At 46.1% G+C, this 24,015-nt stretch overlaps 1 protein-coding gene across 1 annotated transcript in view; it reads right to left on the bottom strand.

The window, feature by feature from the left end:
• The window catches only part of LOC132094845 (myosin light chain kinase, smooth muscle-like), a 105,192-nt gene that overhangs the window by 31,808 nt on the left and 49,369 nt on the right, over positions 1 to 24,015 (bottom strand). The window contains exon 11 of the mRNA XM_059499475.1: positions 7,290 to 7,442. Coding sequence (XP_059355458.1) covers positions 7,290 to 7,442 — 153 coding nt within the window. The remainder of the gene's footprint in view (positions 1 to 7,289; positions 7,443 to 24,015) is intronic.

Below are 24,015 nucleotides of genomic sequence, written 5' to 3' on the forward strand. Positions count from 1 at the left end.
CAGTGGTCGATACGTTCAGGGAAGTGAATGCATGCTCAGCGGCCTTCTATCCTTCATGAACAACCAGGTCTGAGCCCGAACAAAATAGGGGTCCTGGTCTGTCTCAGTCTGAGGATCAGAGGCAGGCACAGAAAGCTAGTGTCATGGCTCGTGCTCCTCCCCCACCTGTGGGTAGGTGTAGGAGGAATCGTGGGTCAAAGGAGCATAGGCAAAGGGAGGTGATCCAGACAAGGTGTCATCACTTTTGTCTGGATCGGAGTGATATTTGAGTATCTGCTCGCTCCCTTTGGGGGTTTTTACCATATATATTTTACCTTATATATATATGTGTGTGTTTTAAATTGCTGGTGGTTATGTGTGTGAGTTTCTTTGCAGTGCTCAATCACAGTATTTACTATACACGTGTTGGCATTATGTCCAGCCGGTATGATAGGCCTGATTCCGGCTTCATGCTTCCGGTATAAGGCGGCCAGATCATAGGTTTCTGTGGGAACCTTCTTGATCGTCAGGCCCGGCACGGCACTGCAAGGAATTTCTGGGATGTCTGGCCAAGTCACCCTGAGGGGCCTACTGGTTCCTTGGATATCCCTTCTTGCTGACGCATTAAGTGGGAAGTGGAGGTGGCAGTTATGGAAGTCTTCTTGTAAATGCTGTCTCAGGTGATGCTCCCCTCGCCAGAGGTTTGCAAATTTGAGCTTGCCTCTCCCATGCGGCTCGGCACCTCTGCGAAGCTTAGGAAGCTTTAAATACACACACTAAACTCTGTATACTTTCTGAAAACCATATGGTGGTGAGTGTGTACGTTGAACACTCCGAACACTTTCTAAAATCCACATAAGTGGTAAGTGTGCACGCAAGACTCTGCACGCTTTCTGAAATGCGGTAGGGTAAGGGTTACGCACTCAGCTTCAATCCCTTTCTTCGAGATGGTTAGACCTTATTTCCTTGGGCTTCACCAAGTGTTTTTATTAATACACTTCAAGCATCGCTTCCCTCAACATGAAGGGCTATTGTGAGCCTGGCGCTTCCCCTTAAGCGCCTGAGTTCTTTCCCCTTGTGAGGAGTTGAATTCCTCGCTCCAGGGGCTGTTCTTATGGTAGTTTAGCAATGCTCCCCTTTACCAAAAAGGTTTCCTATGAGCGCACTACTCTCTTTCTGAATACTGAGTTCGCATCTAACATGAGATTTGAGTTCTCTGTTTTTCCCAGAGCACCTGGCATCCAACAGCATCAGGTAAAGTAGGCCCTTCCTTCGCCTCTCTGATGCGCCGGGTTTTTGGCTAGCTTGCAGTACTCTTACCCTTCTGATTCTCATGATCAGACAACCTTCTTACGTCCCAGGGGCAACTCCCATGGAAATGGTAGAGTTGGTACTTAGTGCTCGCCATGATTCTTGCCTGCACTCCCCTAGAGGACGCAGTTCGAAGTTCCCTTGAAAGGGAACATCTCAGATTACAAATGTAACCATGGTTCCCTGAGTAGGGAATGAGACACTGCGTCCTCTAGCTTCCTGCCATGCTTTTGATGCAAGCTTCAGACGAAGAAGTTGTTGACGTGTTCTCCCGGTGCTTATTTATTCTCCCGGTGCTTCAGACATGGGTCACGATGAGGTGTTTCCCATACCGCCCCCTAGAGGACACAGTGTCTCATTCCCTACTCAGGGAACCATGGTTACATTCATAACCTGAGACGTTTCTTAAGCAGTGGGCTTACCCAAGCCTGCTTATATGCTGAGGAAAATGTACCAGAGTGAAGTGAGGTGTTGATTATGTGAGTAAGTGAAGGTATGACTGAAGAAGAAATGGCTGGAAGGAGGTGAGTGAGGATAGGATCAAGTGGAAAAGTAGTAGGATGATTGGAAAGGATAAGTTTGGAAACGTCCGTCTCTGAGAATGGAGAGAAGGAGAAGATAAATTGTGTGTTAGTAATTATGAAGTTATCATCAGTCTGCGGTGTTGAGAATTGGTCATTGATGGTTCTTGTCTTATTTGTGAAGAAAACTGAAAAGTCATCGGCTGTAAGAGTCGATTAAGGAGGAAGTGGAGGAGGACAAAGAAGAAAAGAAAAGTTTTGAAAAGTGTGCGAGAGTCAGAACAGTGTTCACGGAGAACATCAGACAGCCGGGGGGCAGATGGGGTGGTATGTGCTGGTCTGGATGACAGTGGGCAAAAGTTGTCCAAGCAAGAGTTAAGAGTGGACCAAAGAGTGTCAGTAGCACTGTTCGTGTCCAGTGCTGAAAACTGAAAGAGTGAAGGAAGTGAGGATGAAACCAAAGAGGATGGGCAAGAGGGAGAGATTGAGCGTAGGTTGCATCGAAAGGTGACCTGCTGTTGAGTGTGTGCCATTTCAGGAGTAACTGTGAGGTTAGAAGTTATAAGGAAATGGTCTGAGGTGTGCAGACCACTGTGTCAGATTTGTAGATTGTACACTGAATTTTTCTCTGAATTTTGTGTTTTTATCTATTTCCCATTAATAATATTCCTATGTTCCGTCATTTTTAGTCTGCTTGAATCATGCCCTACATTTTTTGTGTTTTAAGTGTTCACATTCCAAATGCCATAAAAGTCATCAAGTTTCGTACCATTCCAATGAAGCTGTGATTTTTTTAAATTCAAAAGTGACTAGATAAAGATAAAAAATCTATTTTTACTTTAAAATGTTCTTAAATGTTTACACAGATGCATGTATCTAGCACAGACAGCAAACTGGACAGTCTTCATGATTTTATGTGTTACTTGAAAGCTATTACTCACAGCTATAGTACAATGAAAACACCGCCATGACAATTCAAGGGTAGGTTTAGTGAAAAATGCAGTGTTTGCATTGCCAGTATTTAGGTAATAATTAAATCATGTCCTTATACACTGTTTTGAAATACTCCTTCCTATCTATTCCCTGCTTCTAAATGCAGTATCACGCAATTACATTAAAGCATATTGTCTGAAAACACATTAGTGACAAAGTCATAAAACTGATTTTTAGGGAGAAAGTGTAATTTCTCTTCAAGCTGTCCTCTGAGACTCGGCCGCTCAAGAATGTATGTGTGTGGGAAAAGACTGGTATTTGACATTTTTAACCCACTTGAACATGGAACTTCCACCATTAGACAGCCTCACAGACTACAAGAGAGCAGATGTTTCTCTAATCCTAAGGACCTTAAAATAACTCGCAGAAAACACACTGATCAGCTGAACACATAGAAAACTCCTCCTGCAGTGTAAGAGAGAAGTTAAAAAGACTTGCTTTTTATGACTCAAATGCCTTCTGAGTTTTGGGGGAAGAAATGTATTTGGAACATCTGACAGAATCATATAATCACTTTTAAAATTCAAACAACACCATCTGCTTTATCTTGGTGTTAGATAAAGAACATGATTCAGGATTCTCTAAAGGTGTCACAGTGTCTGGGTTGTGTTCCCTGGGTTTCCACTAGGTTTTCTCCTTTCTCACGGTGTCTGTCACCTTATCACTTCCTGTTCCCTTATTTGGTCACCTTCCTCCTGTTGAGTAATTGATTGTTCCCCACCTGTCTCCTGTTCCCTCATTATCCTTCTGTGTATTTATACCCGGTCTGTCTGAGTCTGTGTTACGGAGTCCTTGTTTAATGTTTGAAACTCATGTCCGTCAGCTCTTGTCCTTGCCTTGTGTTCGTGTCTTGTTTATGTTTGGATTTGGATATTCTGGTTTTGACCCTGCCTGGACTGTTTACCCCTTTTGGATTACCCTTTAATAAATGACTTACCTGCGATTGGTTCCCTCTCCTGTGTTTTCTGTAACACCGATCGTGACAGAAGGACTCCGTCACAGTAGGAACCAGCGGTATGTCATTTTTCCGTTCCCCAGCCAAGATGGCGGAGCGGCAAACCAAGTACTTTCGGTTTATCGCCATCCGCCAAGAGGGCAATGAAGTGGGTGCCCTGGCTCAGGTGTTCTGGTCCCTGGCCGAGGGCATGGGCTACAACGATGCGGCCCTCAAGGACTATTTCAATGGCGGGCTGGATGATCCAGTGTCTCAGGAGGAGATGGCGCAGTTAGAGACACTGGAATTCTGGGAATTTGTGCGCTACCTGCAGTATCGGCTTCGGTGGGATGCCCCAGCCACTTCTGTCTCTTCCGGCGGGGTGGTCGTCAACCCAGCACCACTGCCCAGGATGGCAACCAGCCAAGCGCCACAACCCAAGATGGCCGCCAGTCCAGCACCACTGCCCAGGATGGCTACCAGCCAAGCGCCACAGCACAAGATGGCCGCTAACCCAGCGCCAATGCCCAAATTGGCCACCGGTTCAGCGCCAATGCCCAAATTGGCCACCGGTTCAGCGCCACAGCCCAAGATGGCCGTCAGCCTAGCACCACAGCACAAGATGGCCGTCAGTCCAGCGCCACAGCACAAGATGGCCGCTAGCCCAGCGCCAATGCCCAAATTGGCCACCGGTCCAGCGCCACAGTACAAGATGGCTGCCAGCCCAGCGCCAATGCCCAAGATGGCCGTCAGCCTAGCGCCACAGCACAAGATGGCCGTCAGTCCAGCGCCACAGCACAAGATGGCCGCTAGCCCAGCGCCAATGCCCAAATTGGCCACCGGTCCAGCGCCACAGTACAAGATGGCCACCAGCCCAGCACCACAGTACCAGAGGGCCGCCATTCCAGAGTCATGGCCCAAGATGGCTGCTTGCCCAGCGCCGCTGCACAGGATGAGAGTCTCAGTTGACCCTCTGGAGTCGAGTCAGGTGCCAGTTGACCCTCTGGAGTCGAGTCAGGTGCCAGTTGACCCTCCGGAGTCGAGTCAGGTGCCAGTTGACCCTCCGGAGTCGAGTCAGGTGTCAGTTGACCCTCCGGAGTCGAGTCAGGTGCCAGGGAACTCTCCAGAGTCGAGTCAGGTGCCAGGGAACTCTCCAGAGTCGAGTCAGGTGCCAGGGAACTCTCCAGAGTCAGGGCTAATCACCGATGACCTTCCAGAGTCAGGGCTAGTCACCGATGACCTTCCAGAGTCAGGGCTAGTCACCGATGACCTTCCAGAGTCAGGGCTAGTCACCGATGACCTTCCAGAGTCAGGGCTAGTCACCGATGACCTTCCAGAGTCAGGGCTAGTCACCGCTGATCCTCCAGAGTCAGGGCTAGTCACCGTTGACCTTTCAGAGTCAAGTCAAGTCACCTGTGATCTTCAAGGACTGAGTCAAGTCACCGATGATCTTCAAGGACTGAGTCAAGTCACCTCTGATCTTCATGAGCAAGGGCAAGTCACCTCTGATCTTCATGAGCAAGGGCAAGTCACCATTGATCTTCATGAGCAAATGCAAGTCACCAATGATCTTCATGAGCAGTGTCAGGCCAGCACCGATCTTCCGGAGTCCAGTAGAGACACCATGGAATTACCAGAGTCTCGTCCTCCCGTTGATCCGACCGCACGGAAGTGGTGGTCTTCTGCTCCGCCCTGGGGAACACCAGCCTCGACCACAAGAATGTGGTGGTCTTCTGCTCCGCCCTGGGGAGCTCTGGTCCTGACCACGTGGCTGTGGTGGTCTTCTGCTCCGCCCTGGGGGCCTTCCGCCCTGACCACACGGTTGTGGGGGTCTTCCGCTCCGTCCTGGAGGACTCTGACTTCGTCCACAAGGACGTGGTGGTCTTCAGCTCCGCCCTGGGGGGCTTCCGTCCTGACCACACAGTTGTGGTGGTCTTCTGCTCCGCCTTGGGGGCCTCTGGTCCTGACCACATGGCTGTGGTGGTCTTCTGCTCCGCCCTGGGGACCTTCCGCCCTGACCACACGGTTGTGGTGGCCTTCCGCTTTGCCCTGGAGGACTCTGGCTTCGTCCACAAGGACGTGGTGGTCTTCTGCTCCACCCTGGGGGGCTTCCGTCCTGACCACACGGTTGTGGTGGTCTTCTGCTCCGCCCTGGGGGGCTTCTGCCCTGACCACACGGTGGTGGTGGCCTTCTGCTCCGCCTTGGGGGGCTTCATTCCTGACCTCACGGTTGTGGTGGTCTTCTGCTCCGCCCTGGGGGGCTTCCGCCCTGACCACAAGGACGTGGTGGTCTTCTGCTCCGCCCTGGGGGGCTCTCGCCCTGACTACATGGTTGTGGTGGTCTTCTGCCCCGCCCTGGAGGACTCTGGCCTCGACCCCAAGGATGTGGTGGTCTTCTGCTCCGCCCTGGGGGGCTTCATGTTGTCTTTTGCCTTTTGTTTTTGTGTTCACCCCTGTCCCTGTTCTTCTCTGTTAGTCTGGCCTTCCGTCCCTCCCCCTGAACCTCCTCCGGTCCTCCTCCCTCATGGTCTCCCTGTTTTGTGTTTACATTCTGGTGCCTGTTCCCCATGTTTTTCGTTTCTGGCCCTCCGTCCCTCCCCCTGAGCCTCCACCTATCCGCCTCCCTCCTGGTCTCTGTTTTGTGTCTGTCGTGGAGCGTCTGGGAGCCGCTCCGTAGAGGGGGGGTACTGTCACAGTGTCTGGGTTGTGTTCCCTGGGTTTCCACTAGGTGTCCTCCTTTCTCACGGTGTCTGTCACCTTATCACTTCCTGTTCCCTTATTTGGTCACCTTCCTCCTGTTGAGTAATTGATTGTTCCCCACCTGTCTCCTGTTCCCTCATTATCCTTCTGTGTATTTATACCCGATCTGTCTGAGTCTGTGTTACGGAGTCCTTGTTTAATGTTTGAAACTCATGTCCGTCAGCTCTTGTCCTTGCCTTGTGTTCGTGTCTTGTTTATGTTTGGATTTGGATATTCTGGTTTTGACCCTGCCTGGACTGTTTACCCCTTTTGGATTACCCTTTAATAAATGACTTACCTGCGATTGGTTCCCTCTCCTGTGTTTTCTGTAACACCGATCGTGACAAAAGGTTCCAAAAAAAACCAGGATTGTTTATTTTGTTGATATAAACTTTGTTTATAATAAGTATGTTATTGCTATTATGTTATAATCAGTTGTTTTCATTTTTGTTGTTTGTTTTCATAACTTTTTAACGTTTGATAAAAGTAGGATTGCATTTTTTGGACCATTCTGCATAGCCTGGGCTCAGAGGTTATATAAACAAAAACATGATTCACTAACATTTTTCACCCACAAACTGTCACAATACCATTTGCATTAATTTAATTTAAAACAATGTTTTTGGGAAATGTTTAGGTTTAAAGTATGTCTGGGCTATTTTTACTTCAAGTAAATCGTCCTAGTTTTAATTTTTCTGTCTAATGCAAAGAAATTCAGACATCCATGCCACACATGCCTTCAGCATCCAACAATTTTTTATTCTAAATATACTGCCAAATACTAATACAGAGAAAGGGGACGTGTGTCTTACCTTTAACCAGCACATGAGCTGTACACACAGCTGTGCCCTGATTATTCACTGCGACACAAGAATACATGCCTGCATCCTCCAGAACAGCTGCCTTAACTGTCAGCAGAGCCATACTGTTCTCAAAAACAGTGTGGGGATATGGAACAGGCTGATCTGAAAATACAGAACAATAAAAGACTGCATCAGCAATTGACCAACAAATCAAGTGCTGAGAAATTTGTAACGTAACATATCAATTGACCAACAAATCAAGTGCTGAGAAATTTGTAACGTAACATCCCACTGAGACAGAGATGTGGATGACACTTAATAAATGATGCAAAAGTTGAGATGGACAGAGTGCAAATTATGTGGATAAAATTGCAGCTAACAAAGTTATTTAGGATTGATCATAAAGAGAATATAGAGTGACGATATATATATATATATATATATATATATATATATATATATATATATGTACAGTACAGACCAAAAGTTTGGAAACATTACTATTTTTAATGTTTTTGAAAGAAGTTTCTTCTGCTCATCAAGCCTGCATTTATTTGATCAAAAATACAGAACAAATAGTAATATTGTAAAATATTATTACAACTTAAAATAGTAGTTTTCTATTTGAATATACTTAAAAAAAAAAATTATTCCTGTGATGCAAAGCTGAATTTTCAGCATCATTACTCCAGCCTTCTGCTGTCTAATATATTTGATGAATAAAAGGTTAAAAAGAACTGCATTTATTCAAAATAATTTTTTTTTCTAATATATATTCTAATAATAGATTTTCTTTACGATCACTTTTTATCAATATAACACATCCTTGCTGAATAAAAATATTGATTTTATTTAAAAAGAAGAAAAAAAATTTCTGACCCCAAATTACTGACCAGTAGTGTATGTTGTTATTACAAAATATTTACATTTTAAAAACATAGCTTCTTTTTTTTTTACTTTTTATTCATCAAAGTATCCTAAAAAAGTATCACATGTTCTTAAAAATATTAAGCAGCAGAACTGTTTCCAACTTTGATAATGAATCATCATATTAGAATGATTTCTAAAGGATCATGTGATAATGATCCTAAAAATTCAGCTTTGCATCACAGAAATAAATGATAATTTCAAGTATAATAAATTTAAAAACAATTATTTTTAATTGTAATAATATATCACAATATTACATTTTTTTCTGTATTTTTGATCAAATAAATGCAGGCTTGATGAGCAGAAGAAACTTCTTTCAACACTTCTTGCACAGTGTTGTCCGTACGGACCAGAACGTGCTTGTCCTTCAGCAGGGACCTGAAGCGGTGCAGAGCAAGCCATACTGCTAGCAACTCAAGGCAATTGACATGCCACTGGTCCCGTCCAGGAGCCTGAAGCAGCATGCCCCTTGCACATGGCACCCCAGCCCGTGGCAGAGGCATCTGTTGATACAACAACATGTCTGGACACAGGTTCTAGGGACAAGTCAGCCCGTAGAAACGAGGGGACCAACCGCGGGGTAGAGGTTCGGAGGCAGGCTAGAGTGATGGTCACTCAGAGCATGCCCAGTTGCCATGTCCATCTCGGGACTCGGTCGTAAGCCAGTGCTGAAGCGGTCTCATATGGAGTAACCCAAGTGGTATGACTGCCGCCGCGGATACCATATGCCCTCTGATACAGTTTCAGTTGAACCGCTCTCTTGCCCTCGAATTGTCTCAGGCAATTCAGCAGTGACTGTGTGCGCTCGTTCGTAGGCCACGTGAACATGGTGACCGAGTCTATTTCCATACCGAGAAAAGAGATCCTCTGCACAGGGGAGAGATTGCTCTTTTCCCAGTTGACCTGAAGGCCCAGCCGGACGAGGTGTCTGAGCACCAGATCCATGTGCTCGCACAACCGTGCTTGAGAGTGAGCTAGAATCAGCCAGTTGTCTAGGTAGTTGAGGATACGGACACCTCATTCCCTTAGAGGAGCCAGGGCTCCCTCCTCGACTTTCGTAAAGACGCGGGGAGACAGGACCAACCTGAATGGGAGAACAGACTGCTCATCTGGAGGCTGCTTTTATTGTCGCGGGTGATTTTAATCACTGCAAATTAAAGACAGTGCTCCCCAAATTTCACCAGCATGTTTCCTGCCACACCAGAGGAGACAAAACTTTGGATCATGTTTACACAAACATTAATGGAGCTTACATCGCGACCCCCCTCCCCCACCTCGGACAATCTGATCACCTTTCTTTGTTTCTCAACCCTAAGTATTCAGCCCTCATCAAACGTGTGAAGCCATCAGTGAGGACCATCAAAGTGTGGCCAACTGGAGCAGACTCTTTACTTCAAGACAGGTTTCAACACACTGACTGGAGTATGTTTGCTTCTCAGGCTGCCTGTGGCTCTCACACGGACATTGATATCTACACCTCCTTTGTACTGGATCACATCAACACCACCATTGACAGTGTTACAACAGAGAAACAGATAACAACATATCCTAATCAGAAGCCATGGATGAACAAGGAGGTGCGACTTCTGCTGAAAGCCCGCAACACTGCCTTCAGGTTAGATGACGCTCAGGCCTACAGTTAATCCAGGGCTAACCTGAAAAGGGGCATCAAAAAGGCCAAGTACTGCTACAAGCTGAAGGTAGAGGAACACTTTTCCAACTCTGACCCCCAACGCATGTGGCAGGGCATCCAGATCATCAGTGACTAAAAGTCAAGCAACTACACTCCAACTGTCACGGACGTCTCCTTCCTTAATGAGCTAAATGACTTCTATGGTCGCTTCAAAAGTGACAGCAAGGAGACGGCCACCAAAATCACACACTCAGCATACCACCAAACCCTCAAACTCACCTCCAAAGATTTCCACACTGCATTGAGCCGGATCAATGCACGCAAGGCTGCTGGCCCAGATGGCATTCCTGGACGTGTGCTTAGGGCATGTGCAGAGCAGCTTGCAGGGGTCTTAACAGATATTTTCAACCTGTCTCTCACCCAAGCAACTGTGCCAACATGTTTTAAGTCCACGTCCATTGTGCCAGTACCGAAACACTCCTCCCCAATGTGCCTGAATGACTATCGCCCCGTAGCACTCACACCCATCATTATGAAGTGCTTCGAGCGACTGGTCCTAGCTCACCTCAAAGACTGCCTCCCACCTACACTGGACCCACAACAATTTGCCTACCATAGGAATAGGAGCACAGAGGATGCAGTATGCACAGTGTTGCACTCTGCACTCACACACCTGGACCATTACAACACGTATGTTAGGATGTTGTTTGTTGACTTCAGTTCAGCATTTAACACCGTCATTCCCTCCAAGCTGACCACAAAACTTGGAGACCTAGACATTAACACCTCCCTCTGCAACTGGATTATGGACTTTCTGACCAACAGGCCTCAGCATGTTCGGTCAGGCCACACCCACTCCATCACCATCACACTTAACACTGGCGTACCACAGGGCTGTGTGCTGAGCCCATTCCTTTACTCCCTTTACACCCACGACTGCAAGCCTGTGCATGGATCCAACTCCATCATTAAGTTTGCAGACGACACCACAGTGATTGGCCTCATCACAGAAAACGATGAGACTGCCTACAGGGAGGAGCTACAGCACCTGGCCACATGGTGCGCTGACAATAACCTGCTCCTTAACACCAATAAGACTAAAGAGCTCATTGTGGACTTAAGGAAGAAGAAAGGAAGCATGCATGACCCCATCCACATTAACGGGATGGTTGTTGAACGTGTCTCCAGCTTCAAGTTCCTGGGAACCACCTTCCTGGAGGAACTATCCTGGGCCACAAACACCTCCAGCCTGGTCAAGAAGGCTCACCAGCGCCTTTTCTTCCTCAGGACACTGAAGAAGAACCAGCTGTCTTCATCCATCCTGGTGAACTTTTACCGGGTGCGATCGAGAGCATCCTGACCAGTTGCATCACAGTCTGGTAAGGGAACTGCTCAGTGACTGACCGCAAGGCACTGCAGAGGGTGTTGAAAACTGCCCAACGCATCACAGGGACACCACTTCCTGCTCTTGAGGACATCCAGAGGAAACGCTGTCTACGACGAGCTTGCAGCATTCTCAAGGACTACTCTCACCCTGACCATGGACTGTTTAACCTCCTGCCCTCCGGGAGGCGCTTCAGGAGCCTCCGGACAAGGACCACAAGACTCAGGAACAGCTTTTTCCCTAAAGCTGTCTCCTTGCTGAACTCTGCCCTCTGACACCCCTCAACACCCCCCACACAACACACAGACCCCCCCCCCATTTAACACTACATCTGACGGATTTATTTATTTATTTACAACAAGCAAAAAAAACAGTAACTTGTTATTACTTGCACTACTGTCTGTTCATCCAGGAACACTTAATAATCCATTTGCAAACTGAAATATTTTCTATGCACTTTACTGTCCATTGCAATAGTGTAATTATGTTCATATGTTCATATTTCTGCCTATAGTGTACATACACTTTTACATAATCCACCTGTATAGTATGTTCATAGCACACCTATCTGTTTATCATGCTAATAGTATTTAAAATCTGTAAATTATGTTCATAATACTTATCTGTATAGTTATTGTACATATTGTAGACCTTGTATATTCTGTACTACCTGCTTATTGCACTTCTGGTTAGATGCTAACTGCATTTCGTTGCCTTGTACCTTACATGTGCAGTGACAATAAAGTTGAATCTAATCTAATCTAATCTAATCTAATGCCTTCCCCTCGAAAGCAAACTGAAGAAACGATCTGTGTTGAGGAAGAATGGTGACATGAAAGTACGTGTCCTCCAGGTGGATTGCTGCAAACCAATCCATTGGACGAATGCATTCGAAAATGTGCTTGGCGTTAGCATCTTGAACAGGAGTCTGTGAAGAGCTCGGTTCAATGCAACGCAAGTCCAGGATTGGCCGTAACCCACCTGTTTTCTTGGGTACAATGAAGTAAGGGCTGTAAAAGCCGGACTTCATGTCGGCTGGAGCTACTGGCTCTATCACGCCTTTTGCCACCAGGGTCGCGACCTCCACACGCATGACAGGAGCGTTTTTGCCCACCAACACCCGGAAACCTGGAGGAACGCTGGGCGAACTGAATCGCGTAGTCGAGCCTGATTGTTCAGATGAGCCAGCGGGGTCAAGGGAACTACAGGCGTACCAACAGTGGGGCAGCGAGGTGGAGCAGACAGCCCCGGCATGGGAGGCGTAGCGTCCCTTAGCTGACATCCCAAACTCCGGGTCACCCATCTCAGGAACTCCGCTTGGCCTGATGCTTGGCAGGTTTAGGAGCAGAGACGGGCTGTGTGGCCCTTCTGCGGCCGTCTCCTCACTGCGGCCAGAGTGAAGGCTGCTGTGGCTGAGCGGGAGTGGCGGAGACCGCAGGGGGGCGCCTTCGGCAACAAGAAGGCTGAGGAGGCTGAGGAGGCTGCGTCGGCGGCAGAGGACAGCAGCAGGCCGCCAGGGCAGGATGGCCTCAGACTGCTTCTGGGCGGCAGAGAACTGCCAGGATCAGCCATAGGTGGCGCTTCTGGAGCACCAAGGTGGACATCACCTGACCCAAGGAGTGCGCAGTAACCTTCGTCACCCGGAGAGCGAGGTTGTTAGCAGTGCGCGCCTCCTGCAAAACCCCTGGGTCAGCACTGCTCTCGTGCAGTTCTTTCAGCAGCTTGGCCTGGTAGACTTGAAGGGTGGCCAAGGCGTGCAGGGCAGAAGCAGCCTGACCCGCAGCTCTGTAAGCCTTGGCCACAGCGTGGATGAGAACTTACAGGCCTTGGAGGGAAGCTTGGGACCACCATGCCATGCGGAGGTGTTCTGAGGACACAGTTGCATCACAACAGAACACTCCACTGGGGCAATCCCAGCATACCCCTGGCCGCTCCGTCATCGAGGGCAGTGAAGGCAGAGGAAGCACCAGAATGGTTTCGGGCAGTTAAAGGTGCCTTCCATGAACTGGTCACTTCCTGGTGCACTTCCGGAAAGAAAGGAACCAGCTGGGGGTGCTGAGGATCAGCACAAGCAGCCCCCAGGAACCAGTCATCCAGCCTCGAGCACTCAGGGCAGGGTGGAGGATTCCAGTCAAACCCTATGCTCTCAGCTGCCCAGGAAATCATGGCTGTCAGCTCGGGATCGGACTCGGGCAACGCTGGCACTCCCGAGGGAGGCAACGCAGCCGAATCCATATCTCCTGAGGACTCAAGCCCGCCTTGTGATGCGGCGATCGACATAAGGTCTTCCTCCTGAGCCCCGAATGAGATGTCAGGAGCCTGAGAGGCTGTGGCGTTTGTGAGGGGGGTGTGGCCCGAGGAGGCTGGCTTGTCAGGGAAGCCCACATGGTAACCCTCAGATCACCCTGGCCACCAGCCGAAGTAGCCCTCTCATGAGAAGAGGAGCTAGAACGGTGTGTGGCATAGGGGACTCTGTACCTTTAAGATAATCAGGCTCAATCTTAACGCAGATATGGTCGTGTCCCCGCAATGAGAACATGAGCCATTCATGAATGCAGTGTCAGCGTGCTGAAGCCCAGACACGTGAAACACAGCGATCGTTGCTGGCACGAGGAGAGATATATCGACCGCACCCAGAAACACACGGGCGAAATGACGTCTTTAAAAAGATGCAAATTCAATCCGTTACTGTCTTGTGAGAGCAAAAGCTCTTTCAGTGGCGCTGAAGCGCTGAAGCTAATTGAAGGAAACCCAGACAAACCGCTGAATCATGCCGTCACACCAACACCAACTGATTCACTTGTAAACACTCTGGTAAAAGCAGCAAGCGATGTGCTCAGCTCCGAAGCGAAAGCTTGAATGCGAGTTGCTCACGCTGCTCCTTATATACCCGCCCTGCGGGGTGGAGCTCGCGATGCAAATTCCACAGACCAAGGTATTCGACGCACCATTGGCTCGTTTTGTAACCACTCGAAGGTGATTGGACTCTCGAGCGAGAGCCCATTCGTCAGTCTCTTTCTGACGTAACGTAGAATGTGACCGACTGAAAGGGAACATTATTATTGCTATCTAATTAACACAAGTTTAAAGCCAATCAGCAGATAACCAACAAGTTCAATCAGCAGAAGTAAAATTCTGAGAGTTTAAATGAGCATGACTATAAACACAACAGGAGGACTAGTGAGTGCATGGGTTTTATTGTTCAGTGTGATTATGTTTAATGTCTCAAAAAACCTCTGTATTCCCATTTAGACAGTTTTTTAAGAAAGAAAGAAAAAAAAACGTAAAAAAATATAAATAAATACAGCAAAAATACACAAGGAGTGTATTGTAGAACAGAAATATATTGAGTTCGTGTTAACCACAGACCTTATTTCAGGCATTTAACCAACACACAGTTCGGTCTAAATTGATCTCCAGTGATCGTGCCCTCTGGTGGCACTGGTAGGATAACTATGTTATTGCATCTGTCAAATTATGAAAGAACAGAACAGCATATAAGCATGCTACTCATGTCTCTTTGCAGTAGGATTCTCATTGTAAAATGCTTTTGCTTGTAAGTTGTTTTCCTTCTTAAAACCATGTCTGAGACCACCGGGATTCAAAGAGCATTCCTCTCAATATCATGAGCAAAAGCTTCTTCTTCCTCTTTTTCCGACTTTCTTTTTTGTAAAAACCCCGTTTTTCCAGCGATTGCTGCTCTCTCTCTCTCTTAGATATCTGACTTACCGAGTCCATCTGCGCGTAATGTTTCAGGGTGAGTTATGCATGTTTTGCCTTTATATGGTTGTAAGGTCCCATATTTGCTCAAAGGCCCCTGCTGCGGCTCACAGTTTCTCAGGGAAACCCAGAGTCAAACTCAAGAGATATTCATCCAGGCTGTAGTGTACCACAGTATTACAGTCAGTGTGTTCCAGAACAGCTTAGAATTTACTGTTCATATAAAATTAAAACTGCTGAACCAAATGGTAAATAACTGAAGTGGCAGAAACAGCCCATTTTGTACATTAAATCTATTTACAAAAATAATATTAGCATGCATATGCTATAATTTACATCATTATTAGTATTGTTTGCTCAAATAAGCATCATTATTACTTTTTCTTGTCTCTTTCTTTTTCTTTTTCTTTCTCAAAATCTTTTTCCACTTGCGCAATGGAAAGATTCCACAGAAGTTCAAAGTTCTTATGGAACCAAAGATGCCTATAAATAATTTGTATTGTTAAGAGTGTACAGACATTAATGATATAGTGCACATGGAGCTTGTGGAGTAGACAATAATAGACAATAATAAAAAGGGCATTAATAAAGAGCTGAAAAACTCCATAGACAGTGAGGGACCCAAGTCACATCTAGAGACCAATATCACAGAGATTCGGGAATGGGCTGTTTTCAACAGTGAACAACAGCTTTGTGTTGGAGATATAACAGTGAGATGTATTCCACAAAATTAAGTTTTATATATCCAAAATCCCTGTAAACCTCATATAGCGCAAGCGGTTTGGAGAATGGATGGATGAAATATTTAGGTTTGTTTTAAATTGTTATTAGATGCTGGGATAATGTGACATTTTAGATTATTGTTGTATGTTTTTAATGTTTTAGGTTTGGCAGCATTGTTCAGACTCATTAGGAAGCTAAAATGTTGAAATTAGAATGTCAATGCAATTTAAGTTTAACAAAATTAGAGCAGCACTATTGCTATAGTCGTCGTTATAAAACTCAGCTATAAGACTGTGGTTGCATTCACAATTTCACATGAACAGCAATTATAGGCAAAGTATAAATATAGGCAATGCCTATTTTAGCTGGAAAGAGAACAGAGTGACACACACACACACAAACCTTCATAACCCTTCTGTTTCAGACATGGGCAGAGACAGATATCTAGCAATTTATCTCTCTATGGCATGGTAGGTCAGAAATATTTAGACTAAAAAGAGTCATCTAAATGCATCTTTGTAAAGTACTTTTTTCCTTTTTTGGGTTTTTGAAAACATCATTGGGGAGATACAACATCACTGTCTTCTACTGGTTAAAAAGAAGCTGCACATGTGATTGAACTTGGATCGGATCAGCCAGCAGCTAGCATCGCTACTAACAGGCACTCAAGGTCGAGCAGACAGCTGCATTTGGCTCAGAGCGCAGCCGAGCCCAAGACTCTGGTAGTGGGTGAGTCAACTGTCTCTGATGTGAACAAGAAACTTCGGAACATTCTGATGAAGGCCACGACTGCAAATCTAATCATCATCCATGTGGGGAAGAATGATATTCGGAAAGAGCAGTCGGTAAAGGACTGTTTCTGGAGTGGTTTTGACGCTAAGATAACCAGAAGAAGACCCTAGCTGGACCCTGCGACAGTTTATTGACTTTGTATTGCAGTTTTGTGGCTCTCCCTTTACAGTTGAGGAGGTCTTTTCTACAAGGTATCCAGCTCTTATCCGTTCGGTGGTCCCTGTACCTGAGCTTCTGCACAAGATGGCCGCCAGCCCAGTGCCGCCACGCAAGATGGCCGCCAGCCCAGTGCCGCCGCGCAAGATGGCTGCCAGCCCAGCGCCTCCGCGCAAGATGGCAGCCACGGTTGATCTTCCAGAGTCAAATCAGGTCCCCGTCGACTTTCCAGAGTCAAGTCAGGTCCTGTCAACTTTCCAGAGTCAAGTCAGGTCCCCGTTGACTTTCCAGAGTCAAGTCAGGTCCTGTCAACTTTCCAGAGTCAAGTCAGGTCCCCGTCGACTTTCCAGAGTCAGGTCAAGTCACCACTAACACCCATGAGTCAAGTAAAACCACAGTTAAACTTCATGAGTCTAGTCAAGTCACCGTTGATCAGGTCCCTGTTTATTTCCCGGAGTCTAGTCAGGTCACTGTTGACCATCCAGAGTCAGGTCAAGTCTCCGCTGTCCGTCCAGAGTCAGGCCAAGTCACCATTAACACCCATGAGTCAAGTAAAACCACAGTTAAACTTCATGAGTCAAAGCAAGTCACCATTAAACTCCGTGAGTTAAGTCAAGTCACCAATGATCTTCATGAGCCAAGTCAAGTCACCAATGATCTTTATGAGCCAAGTCGAGTCACCAATGATCTTCATGAGCCAAGTCGAGTCACCAATGATCTTCATGAGCCAAGTCAAGTCAGCAATGATCTTCATGAACTAAGTCAAGTCACCAATGATCTTCATGAACTAAGTTGAGTCACCACGGGTCTACCAGAGCCTCGCCACGTCTCAGCCGAACGTCCAGAACTCTCATCCTATCCTGTCATGGCCATGAAGGCCATCCACCAAGTTACTGTCTGTCCTGTCACGGCCACGGAGCCCGTCCATGTACTCACCGCCCGCCCTGTCACAGCCACAGAGGCCAGCTACCATCTCATCACGGCCACGGAGGCCGCTATTAACCTGTTTATGTTCTCTGTTTCAGTCCCACCTGAGCAGACTTGCAGACCCGTCTGCTCAGCTGTGTTGGTCCTCTGCTCCGCACTGGTGGGCTTCTGTCCTGTCTTCTCGGCTGTGGTGGTCCTCTGCTCCGCCCTGGTGGGCTTCTGTCCCGTCTTCTCGGCTGTGGTGGTCCTCTGCTCTGCCCTGGTGGTCTTCTGTCCCGTCTTCTCGGCTGTGGGGGTCCTCTGCTCTGCCTTGGTGGGCTTTTGTCCCATCTACTCGGCTGTGGTGGTCCTCTACTCTGCCCTGGTGGGCTCCAGCTTCACTTGCTCCGCTCTGGTGGGCTCCCACGCCACCTGCTCTGCCTTGGTGGACCCCTGTTCCTGAGTTAGGCCCACGGCGGGCCCCTGTTCCCGAGTTAGGCCCACGGCGGGTTCCTGTTCCCGAGTTAAGCCCTGTTCCCGAGTTAGGCCCACGACGGGTCTCTGTTCCCGAGTTAGGCCCACGGCGGGTTCCTGTTCCCGAGTTAAGCCCTGTTCCCGAGTTAGGCCCACGGCAGGCCCCTGTTCCCGAGTTAGGCCCACGGCGGGTCCCTGTTCCCGAGTTAGGCCCATGGCAGGTTCCTGTTCCCGAGTTAAGCCCTGTTCCTGAGTTAGGCCCACGGCGGGTTCCTGTTCCCGAGTTAAGCCCTGTTCCTGAGTTAGGCCCACGACGGGTCCCTGTTCCAGAGTTAGGCCCACGGCGGGTTCCTGTTCCCGAGTTAAGCCCTGTTCCCGAGTTAGGCCCACGGCGGGTCCCTGTTCCCGAGTTAGGCCCATGGCGGGTTCCTGTTCCCGAGTTAAGCCCTGTTCCCGAGTTAGGCCCACGGCGGGCCCCTGTTACTGAGTTAAGCCCTGTTCCCAAGTTAAGCCCACGGCGAGTCCCTGTTCCTGAGTTAAACCGTGTTCCAGAGTTAGACCCATGGCGGGCCCCTGTTCCCGAGTTAAGCCCTGTTTCTGAGTTAAGCCCATGGCGGGCCCCTGTTCCCGAGTTAAGCCCAGGGCGGGCCCCTGTTCCCGAGTTAAGCCCAGGGCGGGCGCCTGTTCCCGAGTTAAGCCCTGTTCCCAAGTTAAGCCCATGGCCGGCCCATGTCACGATCATTAGATGGAGTGCCCATGAACTTCAGTAGAGGGCACTCCACTCAGGACCATTCCACACATCAACCACCAGATGTCACTTGGACACTAGCACCTCTCATACTGTTGCACCACACCCGAACTACATTCCTCATAAGTCACTGCATCACAATCACCCTGCCACACCTGCACCTCATTCATCAGCCAATTTCCTTGCCACATCTGCACCTCATTTACACACACATAAAAACAGCACACTCACTCTCACTCACTGCGAAGTCTTGTTTAGCCTGTCTAACATTTCCGACCGTTTCTCCCTGTTTTTGTCATTACCGTGTTTGATCTTTGGACTGATTACTCCGACTTTGATTCTCTGTTGCCTGCCCCGATCTCTGCTTGTTTCTGGTTTCGACTCTGGTTATCCCTGACACACCTGACGCCATTCCTGATTTCTGCCTGTTTGACCATTCTTTAATAAAGCGCTCCATTTGGATCCGAACATCTCTGGCTCATCATTACAGAGACAGCGCTCATTAAGATTATAAATTATATTTTCTTTAATTCTGATTCTGGCAAAATATCAGTGATCTCAGTGCTGCATTTGACACTGTCAAGCATAACATACTACTAGAGAGACTAGACTAGAGAGGAAAACTGGCCCTGGCTTTCTGAGATGGTAATCAAATGGTTCAAGTCATATTTAGAAGGGAGAGGTTATTATGTGAGTATAGTAGAGCATAAGTCTAAGTGGACGTCCATGACATTTGGAGTCCCACAAGGCTCAATTCTTGCACCACTATTGTTAAGTCTGTATATGCTCCCACTAAGTGAAATAATGAGAAAGAACCAATCACAGCTATGCTGGTGTGATTCTGGAGACAGGTCTTAGTTTCAGTACTCATGTCAAAGCAGTATCTAAACCAACAACATGTTTATTAAATCCTGTACCCACTAAACTGATTCTCAATATTATTAACAAAACCATTTAAGCTGGCGGTTATTAAGCCTCTTATTAAGAAACCAAAACTAGATCCTAGTGAACTGGCAAATTATAGGCCTATTTCAAATCTTCCATTTATGTCTAAAATATTAAAAAGTTGTTTCTGCTCAATTGAGCTCCTTCCTGCAAAAAAAATGTGTATGAAGAATTTCCCACCATAGCACAGAAACTGCACTTGTTAAAATTACAAGTGACTTGCTTCTTGCGTCAGATCAAGCCTGCATCTCATTGCTAGTTTTACTAGATCTTAGTTCTGGGTTCGACACCATAGATCATAGATCATGACATACTCATGACAAACTCATAGATAGATTACAAAACTATACAGGTATTCAAGGGCAGGCTCTAAGATGGTTTAGATCCTACCTGTCTAATCGCTAACATTTTGTTTATTTAAATGGGGAGTCATCTCATTTATCACCAGTAAAATAAGGAGTGCCACAAGGATCCATCCTAGGTCCCCTTCTATTTTCAATATACATGTTTCCCCTTGGTAATATCATTAGAAAATACGGGATTAGTTTCCATTGTTATGCCGATGATACTCAGCTATATATCTCAATGAGACCAGATGAAACTTCAAAATTATCTAAGCTAACAGAGTGTGTTAAAAATTTAAAAGAATGGATGACCAATAATTTTCTTCTATTAAATTCGGATAAGACAGAGATATTAACTATTGGACCAAAAACAGTACACAGAATCTTGTAGATAACAATTTGCAACTAGATGGATATACTGTTACTTCTTCTATAGTCAAAAATCTGGGTGTTATTTTAGACAGCAAATTGTCTTTTGAAAATCATATTTCCCATGTTACAAAAACTGCATTCTTCCATCTTAGAAATATTGCCAAGCTACTTAACATGTTACCTGTTTCTGATGTAGAAAAGCTAGTTCATGCATTCATGACCTCTAGACTGGACTGTTGTAACGCACTTCTAGGTGGTAGTCCTGCTTCTTCAATAAACAAGCTACAGGTAGTCCAAAATGCAGTCCTTACCAGGTCAAGAAAATATGATCATATTACCCCAATTTTACAGTCTCTGCTCTGGCTACCTATTAAGTTCTGTATCCGTTACAAATTATCATTACTTACCTAAATGGTTTAGCTTCTGCATACCTAACTAGCCTTATAGCACATTAAAATCCATCACGCTCCCTAAGGTCACAAAATGCTGGACTTTTGGTAGTTCCTAGGATAGCAAAGTCCACTAAAGGAGGTAGAGCTTTTTCACATTTGGCTCCAAAACTCTGGATTAGCCTTCCTGATAATGTTCGGGGGTTCAGAAACACTCTCTCTGTTTAAATCTAGATTAAAAATGCATCTCTTTCGCCAAGCATTCGAATAATGCATCTCTTAAATTGTGACTCCAGTTGCATCTGATCAAATGTACATTCTTATTCTTTAGCTTGGGTTAAACTAATTAATTTTACTTTGTTGGAACAGCACCTATGCTAATGATGTCTCTATTTGTTTCTCTGTTTCGCGTAACTAGGTTTTACACAAGCTCCAGTCTGGATCCAGAACACCTGAGAAGAGATAATGCTGACCTCTCAGAGGACCCCAGAAGATGCTAACCCTGTATCAACAAACAGGGTTAACAAATATTTCTACAAGTGTGACTGCATCATATAATAATTGCTGTTAATAATGTTCATCGTCTGGCTGAGTACGTCTTGTATTAATTTTTCATATGTGTACTAACTGACAGTTACCACTTATAAGCTACTACTAAATATTGTAGAAACTAAGTTGCTTTGTAATGATTTGTATCGTAAAAAGCCCTATACACATAAACTTGAACTGAATTGAAAAGCAGTAACTAAATCAGCATACTATCATCTCAAAAACATTGCAAGAATTAGATGTTTTGTTTCCAGTCAAGATTTGGAAAAACTTGTTCATGCCTTTACCGCCAGCAGGGTGGACTATTGTAATGGTTTCCTCACCAGCCTTCCCAAGAACACCATTAGACAGCTGCAGCTGATCCAGAAAACTGCTGACTAGAACCAGAAAATCTGAGCATATCACACCACTCCTCAGGTCCTTACACTGGCTTCCAGTTACATTTTGGATTGATTTTAAAGTACTTTTTCTCATTTATAAATCAATAAGGCCTACTGTGACCTAGGACCTAAATACATTGCAGATATTCTCACTGAATATAAACCTAACAGAACACTCAGATCATTAGGATCGAGTCAGTTAGAAATACCAAGGGTTCACTCAAAACAAGGGGAGTCCGCTTTTAGCTATTATGCCGCCCGCAGTTGGAATCAGCTTCCAGAAGAGATCAGATGTGCTAAAACATTAGCCACTTTTAAATCCAGACTAAAAAGTCATATGTTTTGCGAGCACTGTACAATGTCCGAACTGACTGCACTGAAGATTAGGTTATATAAAATCATTTTGACTATTTCAACTGTTTTAAATTAATTTTCAAGGGGATTTAAAGTTTCCTTTCTCTTTGGAGTGTTACAAGCTCTTGGTGCATAAAGAAGATCTGTAAAGTTGCAAAGACTAAAGTCTCAAATCCAAAGAAATATTCTTCATAAAAGTTAAGAGTCAACCTCACCCCCCTAAAACTAACAAGCCCCCACGTCTACGTCACGATGTGGGAACATTTGCATAACGCTGGCCAAATATTCATGCAAAGAAAGATGCCATAACTTATATTCTTGCTATAGTATTGTTGTTGAGGCGCCGCCATGTTATGGAGCTGCAGTGTGTTTCATTGTGAAAGCAACACTACTTTGTTTAGCCTTCCAAAAGAGGACAATTCTCACTTCATCATGCCTTGAGCTGATCTGTGCTGTTCGCTGAGGAAATACATAAACTTTGTGCTGTAAATTGCCGGATTGGCTTTCACCGTGGACAAAGCAGAGTTAAGCCTGGGTTCGACAACATCGGTTGCCGCAAGCTCCTTCGTTTTATTTACAACACTGTTCCAGAACATTTTAACCCAAAAATTCAGATATACGCAGAGCATTTTACAGACTGTTTCCTGATCTGCCAGCTGTTCTGACTCACAGACTGTTTTTTGTATTAAAATAATTTTCCACTAATGATTCAAATGCAAGTTTTGAGCTGTGTGGAGTAGCGCTTGTTTGTATTTTCTCACAATACAACACAATACAACAATACAACACAACACATAAAAAAACAGTATAAGTCATTATAATCAGTAATTACACTGAACAAAATTATAAATGCAACACGTTTGTTTTTGCCCCCATTTTTCATGAGCTGAACTCAAAGATATAATTTCTCTCAAATATTGTTCACAAATCTGTCTAAATCTGTGTTAGTTAGCACTTATCCTTTGCTGAGATAATCCATCCACCTCACAGGTGTGGCATATCAAGATGCTGATTAGACTGCATGATTATTGCACAGGTGTGCCTTAGGCTGGCTACAATAAAGGCCACTCTAAAATGTGCAGTTTTACTGTATTGGGGGATCCGAAAACCAGTTAGTATTTGATGGGACCACCATTTGCCTCACGCAGTACAACACATCTCCTTCGCATAGAGTTGATCTGGTTGTTGATTGTGGCCTGTGGAATGTTGGTCCACTGGATATTGTCAGGAACTGGAACACGCTGTCATGTACGCCTATCCAGAGCATCCCAAACATGCTCAATGAGTGACATGTCCGGTAAGTATACTGGCCATACGAGAACTGGGATGTTTTCAGCATCCTGGAATTGTCCACAGAACATTGCAATATGGGGCTGTGCATTATCATGCTGCAACATGAGGTGATGGTCGTTGATCAATGGCACAACAATGGGCCTCAGGATCTTGTCACTGTATCTCTGTGTATTCAAAATGCCATCAATAAAATGCACCTGTGTTCATTGACCATAACATATGCCTGCCAATAGCAAACCGCTCACCCACACCATACCATACAGGCTGTCTGCCATCTGCCCTGTACAGTGAAAACCGGGATTCATCCGTGAATAGAACAGCTCTCCAAAGTACCAGACGCCATCGAATGTGAGCATCTGCTCACTCAAGGCGTTTACGACAACAAACTGCAGTCAGGTCGAGACCCCAATGAGGACAACGAGCATGCAGATGAGCTTCCCTGAGACGGTTTCTGACATTGTGCAGAAACTCTTTGGTTCTGCAAACCGATTGCAGCAGCAGCTGTCTGGGTGGCTGGTCTCAGATGATCTTGGAGGTGAAGATGCTGGATGTGGAGGTCCTTGGCTGGTGTGGTTACACGTGGTCTGTGGTTATGAGGCCAGTTGGATATACTGCCATATTCTCTGAAACGCCTTTTCAATTC

This window comes from Carassius carassius, chromosome 19 (assembly GCF_963082965.1).
Source record: "Carassius carassius chromosome 19, fCarCar2.1, whole genome shotgun sequence".
Lineage (NCBI taxonomy): Eukaryota > Metazoa > Chordata > Actinopteri > Cypriniformes > Cyprinidae > Carassius > Carassius carassius.